The following is a 9107-nucleotide window of genomic DNA, read 5'->3' on the forward strand; positions in this document are numbered from 1 at the left end:
TCAAGGACTTTATTCATTTTGTACAGTTGTCCTTCAGTTAGTCGTGTGTCAAAAGACAAGTGATGACTCCTAGTCAGGAAATCTTGAGGTTTGAGTGGCACACTGTGACATTAATTCCTATAAACCAGCTGCCGTCTTCCAGCTCTGGAGCTGAGCGTCACCTCCAGGCAGCGTTTCCGCTCTCATTGAAAGGGCTGCTTTGTACCGAGCAGCCAGTCTGTCACCGTGCCCCCATCAGCCAGTCTTGTCCTTTGAGTGATGACAGGGTGGTGCTGCAGTGTGGGTGTCTCCTTGACTCAGTTAGCCCAGGGTGGTGCTCGCTGTGAGACGTCTGCGGAGGTGTCTGGTGAAATCCAGCTGTGCTCGGGGTAAAGCCTGATTGACAATAGACTTTGGCAGCCAGCCCTGAGAACAAAATTAGAACATTGTATGTTGGTGAAAGCGAGTAATAGTAATATGTTTGTTTTCATCAATTACACCATTTCTGGTTCCATAATCCACTTTTTAAAAATAATAGTAACACAGTGCTCCAAATGAAACAGAAATGAAATGCATGAAAATGAAATGCAAAACATTGTCTCACAAAAGAATATTCACTGAAGCTCCATTTGACATTTTTTACAAGCTTTCAACTACACCTAATGGCCTTCATCAGCAAATGTGTGCTTCATTATCACTCACTGTTGGACAGTAAGAGCAAAATGCACATGGATAATGGGAGCAGCAGTCCACACCTCCATAAGTTGGAGGGCCCAAAACAGACAGCAAGTTCCAAAATGCTGGATCCTACATTTCCCATAATGCAACTTGATAGTGTCCCAAATCAGAACCTCCTTGGCACGTGTCCACTTCATTCAAGACTCAAACATAGTCCTTTCACACAGGTGAGAACAACAACAAACTTGCCGTGATGTAGCCAACTCTCTCTTCAGACCATGTCTATGTTGCAAGGCAACTTATAGTGTTGTGTCCGCGTGCGTTGCACTACTACACTTTGTGCAAAAAGCTGTGCAGCTCTGTTTGTGTTGTGTTTGTGGCTGCAGCGACTGTGGAGTTTATATTCTTGACACTGCACCATGTGCTTTGTGATGTTTTATTATGTTGATTATATTCTACAAGAAGTAGGGCTGTATGATTTACAACAACAACACAACCTAATTGTTATTATTTCGACTGACAATGCATTTGGGACATGATCTGCGATATTAGAAACATAATTATTCTTGTTTTCGTTGAAAAACATATTTGATTGATTTTGGCAGGGATCTACACCAAACAAAGATGTTTTCTTAAGTCTGTAAAATATGGTGTTTAGGCCAGGACATCTCTGCAGCAGCACAACAATATTTGATTTTAAATGGTATTTCAGATAAGGATTAGTTTATCGTCCATTAGAGTTGCATGAAATGGAAATCTGTCTTTGGCAAAGTCCTACAATACACAACAATACACAACAGTTATACATCTTAAAGTCTTAGAGTTACCAAATGGCAGTACTAATTTGCATGCTGAGTGGATTGTTCTTCGATTGGCATGTAGTCCATTAGAACAGTGGTTCTCAACTGGTCTGGCTGCGGGACCCACCATCACCCCTTAATGACAAGCCGCGACCCAAATTTTCATCTTCTCAAATGTATTTAATGAAAAGATGGTGCAGTTTGAACCTGAGCTGAAAATGTCCTCTGCAGTCGTAGTAGTAGGGAGCTCTCTTGTGCAGAGAAATTGTTCCTATAACTTTTGACGGCTTCATGCTTTCTAGTGCCAGAACCTTGCTATCCATATCCATATCTCATGTAGTCGGTGTCGTACTTGCATTTCACCATGCTCAATTAGCACATGAAGACAAACTTTGTTGGTGTTCTTCTGGCCTATACCAGGGGTATTCAAGTAAATTTCCAAAAGGTCCAGATTGAGAAAATCTCCTCGTGCAAAGGTCCGGAACATTACAATAATATCTAACTTGCACTATTTAGTGCCATATATATTATATATTCAAGAAGTCTAGTAGTAGTAACGACTCTGTGTAGTCAACAACTGTCAAATCAAATAAAAAAAGTACACATCAATTATATTTGAACAATTATTATTCTCAGTTTTCAAATTTAACTGGATGGATTATAAATAATACATAGAAATACATAAATAAATGTTCTCATTTCAAGTAAAATAATGGCTGGATTAAAGAATAACTTACGTAACAGAATTCATTTTAGAAAAATTAATTTCCCTGAATTGCCCTGCAGCTTTAAATTCAGGTCATTCAGGGTGAAGTGAAAAATCCACAATATTATACTTTTCTCATCTTCCAAAAAGAGAAATTAGTGTGCATGGACTTTATCTGTGGTTATTAAACCACATGTTTCAGCTCTATTTCCTCTCTGTTTACATCATAGTTGGACAGTGAATTAATGTGTTAGGATTGGCTGAGCTGCTTATCCAATATTTTACAAAAAGATGTAGCAGAACTTTTTCTGCCTTCCTGCCTATCAATCATCTCAGATTGATCTTGTGACCCTTTGGAGGGGCTCTTCTCATAAATTGGGAACCGCTGGACTGATCCACCTACCTGTAGGTACCATTGATGCAAAGGTATTAACGATCTAGAAATGTCATGTAGAATAATATATCAGTCACATTGGCCTTTTTTTTTTACTTTGAATACTTCAAGTACATGTTGCACTGTATTTGTACTGGTACTTTTACATAAGTAAGCCATGCAATCCAGTAAGCACCAGCTACATCTGAAAATTGCACATCGTTTTAGCTTATTGCTTTCCTGAAATGGATGGGTTGTGTTTTGTGATATTTTGTTGTTGAGTTGTTTGTCTGTTGCATAAAGCAGAAAATTGCAAATCTAAGTAGCTCACTGAGTGGCCTGGCGGAAGTAGAGCCTAATGGGAAAAGCATCTTCAAATCCCTATTGCACAAATGGCAGTGCATCCGTAAAATATTATTTTATTACACAAACACATTTCTTGAAATAAATGGATGTGGCACATATTTGAGTCTGCAGATGCATTTGATATTATCCTTCACGGACTGGCAAATGCAGTACATATGAATTTATTTACCTTAACGTCCATATTAAGAAGCCATGTGAAGCGACTTCTTCCCATATCCTCGTCCAGAGCCTGAATGATGATGCAGGTTGGTCCATCCTCGGCTCTGTAAACATGCCAAGTCAATAACTTTATTAGTATTGAACCGGGGTTTATAATGGATTATGAGCTTGGCCATTATGTGTATTTTTATTTCAAACCTAAAACATCCACAAACTGTTCTCATCACTCTTGTTTTCATCAAGTTATATAAATAAATTCAAATTTGCTCGGCCCTAATGTCATATACGTCCTTGCTGGCAGCATGTCTGTAGACTTGTAGTCTTGTTTATTGGAATAACTGCAACATTTGCCCTGCGGAGTATTACTTTAAATTGAAAGGCTATAAAAACATTTTTATCTCACAAACATGAGATATAACAGAAGACATTGAAGGCCACTGATTTTAGCCAGTACTGAGAACGACCGTTCCAAAATGTTGGAGCAAGTCAAAAACCCTTCACTGAATTTATTAGTATGAAGTCTGCTTTTTCTGACATCTTACCATCTTGAAGACTGAGATAACTCTACTCGGATGCTGTTTATTATGAGAGAGAGTTAGTTTAATGAAGCTGCTAAACATGTATTTAATATGTGATGATTCATGGCTAGTTCAAACAGTCTGCATGGGATCCTACCTCACAAAGCCTGCCTGAGGTGGGAAGGACTCCAGCTGAATCGCTGCTCCTCCAAGATAAACTCTGGACTTTTGTTTGCAACTGTGTCTGACACACAGGAAGTCCCTTTGGCCAATTAGATTTCCCGCTGTCTCGGCTGAAACCTCATGAGTGACGATCGTTTCGGCTCCTACATGCTTCAGAACCTACAAGAGAAACCAATAGAACAATTTAGTTTGCAAAACATTACGTGCACTGCAGGACTAGGTTGCAATGCAATGAGCGGTCTAGCAATGTAAGAGTACATGTCTTGCTGCAAATATGTAGCATGACTTATATTAATTGTGGCTTTTAACAAAAATATGGAGACAACTAAACCGTAACTGAATATATAGTAATGTAAATCTCCTCTAAACTCAAGCTTTTATTCTGGTATTTTTACAGGTTACAGTTTCACAGATGATAAAATGTCTGTTTATCAAAGGTCAGTCGCTCACTTTGATATGCTTTATGCTCGGGTTCCACTGGTGCATCTCCTCCACTCTGACAAACAGGATGTCGTAGAGCTCGTCCACACTGGCGTCCAGGACCGCCTCCATTCTGAAGACCTTCCCGGCCCCTGGTATCACTTTGCTGCAGATCTCATCCCCCTTGCTCTGAAAAGGAGTAACGAACAAGCAGACGTCTATAATCATAACACAATGGTCACTTTGGTTGAGGAAAATGTACTTTAGAGGAGATAAAAGACACTTTAATCAATCAATCAAGTAGAGATGCTAAAAAGTCAACCAGATGTTACCTCTGTGATCTCAACCTTCCATCCTTGTGTGTCTTCTAACATACAGAGAGCCTTCCTCATTGCTTCTTGGCCTTGTTGTACATAGAGCAGCTGATCTTCTTTCGAAGGCACAGGCTTTATATCTTCAAGGTTGGGCTCTGCAAAAGATTATTCTTAGTAATCTTTCAACAACTGCACTCTGAAACCATAACAATTATCATTATAATTTGTTTACCATTACGCTTTAATCCAGAACGTGTTCTAATGAGATGTTGGACCTGTCCCCATCGCTGCAGGTGTGTGAGCTCCTGGCCTATCACTGCCACAGCTGTGCGTTGAAGTCCTGCATGATGAAACGCAAAAAGAAACAAAAGCTCAGTAGTTTTACGCAGAGTGCACGGGAATAACCAGAAACGACCTTCCTCGGATTATTGAGTGTTTACCTGTTAGACTCCTCAGATGTGGGTAGGAGATTCCACAGCAGAGCTTTACAACAGCAGGCAGCATGTTGTCTGACTTCGACAGTGACAGCAAAGCAACAGAGTGCGTCTCTGGTCTTTATATGGCCTCTGAAGGACGCCTCGGTAAGATAAGGGCCAGAGAAGATAGGACCTCTTTGGAATTCTGTTCTGAAGGCTACACTTGACAAGAGCTTTATTAACTAAAGCATTAGACCCAAGGCAGAGAGAGGACATTTGTTGTGCATTTTAAATCACTATGTGGAAGACTAGAGTTTCAAAAGTCACGAGAGGCTTAAATCAAAGTAATCCTACTTTGTATTTACATAATAATGACAGGGACAGCACTGAGTGGGAACTGCAGCCAGCATGACTTTCTATCTTTCTACCTTGCCGGAGAAAGTGCTTTACAATTTGCCTCTAATTCACACACACACACACACACACACACACACACACACACACACACACACACACACACACACACTCTGCTGGCCATCAGCAGCAAATTGGGTTTCAGTGTCTCGCTCAAGGACACTCTATCATGCAGACAGACACAAACCTTGTTATGAATGGACGACCCCCTGAACCTTCTGAGCCACAATGACTTTTAATAAATAAATTCTTGCTGATAACTCAAGTTTTCAGAATTAATTGGATGCAAAAGGAATATTCATTTTGGAGTCCCCTCAGGTTAAAGGTGCAATATAGGGGATTAGGAGCATTTCTATTGCCTCTCGATGGCTCTCAACATGGCGACAGCTGAGCCAGTTTCCTCTTCATCCCTGCCATCATCCAACCACAGTTCCTTAAGGGCTGTTATGCAGTCTTCCCCGTCTATCTCAAGTATACTAGGGAGGGAAACGGTGCCTTTGAATGTTTGGGTTATGCACCATGTTGCTGCCTCTAAGGTTTCCCTCACAAGAACATCCGCTTCCTTGAAGAAAAAGGAAAAACAAAGATTAAGTGTGGTGGCTCATTGGGTGATCATGGAAAATGACTTCTCTATTTCACAATGCCACCAAAGGCATGCAAAGAAAAACACTATTATTAAATGAGTTAAGTGATATATAACTAGTCAACAAGTCAATACAACTATTATATCTTGTTGTGCATTAAACCATCAGCATTACACACATTAGACTACACACCAGGTTCTCAGTTTGCCTTTGAATTTTGTTTTCAGTATCGTCTAGAAAGAAAACAGATTGTGGTCATTACGTAATACAAGTAGTGGTGCAGGAGGTCAGGCAAGGTACTGGTTACAGAGAAACGAGGATTTAGTGGAGATAACGAATGGAGAAACGGCAGCTTAACATCATCAGGGACATCTGAGATGTGTGCACAAGCATGGACCTTAATTTAGCGAATAGCATATTCAGTATACCTCTATACGCCAAAGAAAATAAGCATAGACATAAAAAGCAGGATAATGCTTTCATATATTCAATCATAATCGTAGATATACATTTATCTGATGATAGACAGTGAGGGAGTGAGTAAACATTTGTATTCATGAAGCACTCCATACTGGATGGCATCCGCAGTATCATCAAAATGTTTACAGTGAAAAAGCCTGTGAAGTTTATCCACATATCTCAATCCAAGATGAAAAGAGAATCTTATAAAATACAAGCAATGGATTGCTTAAATATTGAGAGTATGAAGGACCCACGCGAGACAAGACTAATGGCATGATGGTGATAAATGATGCTAAATTGAGAGCACAAATTCATGTTATAACCTCCTTTGCAGAGGAAATCATTATGGGCAAATGTGAAGGTTATATTTAGTTACACTACATGATGTTTGAGACGTTGTCGGTCTTAACTGACCAGAGTGAATCTGAATTCATTAAGTTTGGTCCGAGAGCCCTGAAATGTCACCCTGAAAGATAGCAACGATTAGTGCCTTTTAGGGACTACTGTCGCACCGATTAACCAGCAGCAGATCATGTTTAATATTATCATTATTAGTACTTTTATTATAATTATTGTTGATGTTGTTATTGTCATAGATGTTGTTGTTTAGCACAATGAAACAAGTCTGAAGTATTTAGGTTGAAAAAGACCAGCCTTATATGAAAAGTGGAGATAACGTCTGATATGCTGACGCTATGTTAAAAAAATGTAATCGTATCTGTAAAGATGCAAAAGAACTAACGTTTGCATTGCGTACAATGGTCTAATCAAACATGGAATCACAGATTGTGGAGTAAATTATACAAATCAAAATATTATACACCGCACTATGATTAAATAAAAGAATACTTTGCATTCATGTGGTTATTTAAATAATCTATAATAACCATCCTTCGAACACATGCAGTCTTCTAAATGATAATTACGGGGCTTCCATGACACAGAGAACCTGCTGTATCTGATGAGCAAAGGACATCTCTGCACACCAATTAGGCTAAATGGTAATTAAATGTCAGAGATGGTAGAATGAGACCATAAATGTCATGCAGGCATCACGCCTCGCACAAAAGCTGATTATTTATTCTCTAGAATCAATTATTGTTCATTCATTCATTCATATAAACTGACTCCTGTTGAGGGTAGTGGCTTGTTGCTACACCAGTATGAATTATGAATCCTAGACGAAATGTACAGATGTTTAATTTCCTTCAATTCATTCACACACTCAGTCAATCATTACTTCATCGATTCATTCACTCAATCATCTCTGAACTGACTTATTTTTAGAGTGCTGATTAGTAACAACGTCTGTGAGAAGTTCATTTCGAGACACTATTATGGTTTATGATTTTATTTGTTCATTCATTTATTCATTACGTTTTTATGGTAGCGGCTAGTTACCATGTCTTTGTGGATTACGATTTCAGACACTCGGGTTTATGTTTTCATTCAAATCAAATGATTCATTCATTTACACATCTCTAAACTAAAACCTTCAGGGTATACTAAGAATCTTCCATCCACCTGACTCCTATGTATACTTTTAACTCCACCCTCTCACTTTGGAGAAGCGCCACCTCTCTCTCTCTCTCTCTGCTCAGATGATATGAGGTTCATCAGTGTGTGTGTGTGTGTGTGTGTAAGGGTAACCGTCACATCTGTAAAATATTTGGTAGAAGGCCCAGTGCCGCCCCTCTCTTCTCAATGCTGCCTTGCAGAAGCTTTGCTGATAGAGCACCAGGAAACAGCTGCCTCTTATCACGCCGAGCAAACGGGTGACCTTGTGAGAAGGATTCATGACGCCAATGCTGATCTTCACCTGCTGACCAGGCCAGCTGACCTCAAACTGCGGTCACGCCACCAGAGAAGAGGCATACTGTAGCAAGGACTTGTTTGTGAATAGCCACTGGGATGCTCAACATAAACATGTTATTCATTCATCATCATGGGCGGTCACTACAATTTGGTAATTCATCATTTACCAGACTAACATTTCCTTCATTTGTCTGTACTTTTCAAATGCACAATAGAGTGCTGTACTTTGTCTTTGAGTCCTTGAGGAATGTAATGATGACCGAAAAGTTCTTTTTGCTTTGAAAGTTTCTTAACTGAGTGAAATGACCCAGAAGTATCGAAGTGGCCTCTATGATAAGAGCTTTTCAAATTCTCTGAATACTCTGGAAAGGTGCGTCGATGCTTCCTTTATTAGATCCTTTAGCAAAGGAAACACTGGAAAGAAAGAAAATGATGCCACCCCACAATTCCTTGCAGCGGCATCATTTAAAGTGACGCACCATTCGGCCGTCAAAGAAAACAAACGCTGTGCTTATCTTACACAGGTTTAACAATTATACTCATACAGTTGATGAATATGAATAGACAGTGACACGTCTCACAAAAGAAACTCTTTAAATAGCCTGCATGCAACTGTGCAACAGAGTTCATGGGGCCACATTTTAGTTTTTTATAGTTCCTCCTTCGTTGTAGTTTTGCCATGGCATACCTACGTCAGTGACTCCCGCCATCGCATCATAATTACGTAGCTTAGTGAAAGTGTGGTGAATTCTCCTTCACATCTTTCCTTGACCCCATGACGTTTTCCATAGAGGTCAAGGAGAAGTGGTTAGGAATAGACGTCAGGAGGTAATGTTTGGACTTTTCGACCGCAGCCCTTGTCTCTTCCTTGTCTCTCCAGAGACAACTTTGTTGTTGTATTTTACTTTTCCTATTTTATT

At 39.6% G+C, this 9107-nt stretch overlaps 1 protein-coding gene across 1 annotated transcript; it reads right to left on the bottom strand.

Annotated features, from left to right (window-relative positions):
* Positions 1 to 54: 54 nt before the first annotated feature.
* Positions 55 to 5004, bottom strand: star2 (steroidogenic acute regulatory protein 2). The gene is made up of 7 exons (XM_031843239.1): positions 4937 to 5004; positions 4729 to 4836; positions 4515 to 4651; positions 4213 to 4371; positions 3737 to 3921; positions 3072 to 3165; positions 55 to 405 (listed from the first exon to the last, which is right to left on the bottom strand). Exons 1-7 carry the CDS (start codon positions 4998 to 5000, stop codon positions 301 to 303), a joined length of 852 nt encoding a protein of 283 aa, XP_031699099.1. The 5' UTR covers positions 5001 to 5004; the 3' UTR covers positions 55 to 300.
* Positions 5005 to 9107: the final 4103 nt, after the last annotated feature.

Source organism: Anarrhichthys ocellatus, unplaced genomic scaffold (genome assembly GCF_004355925.1).
Source record: "Anarrhichthys ocellatus isolate YVR2014 unplaced genomic scaffold, GSC_Weel_1.0 scaffold4, whole genome shotgun sequence".
In the NCBI taxonomy this organism is placed as follows: domain Eukaryota; kingdom Metazoa; phylum Chordata; class Actinopteri; order Perciformes; family Anarhichadidae; genus Anarrhichthys; species Anarrhichthys ocellatus.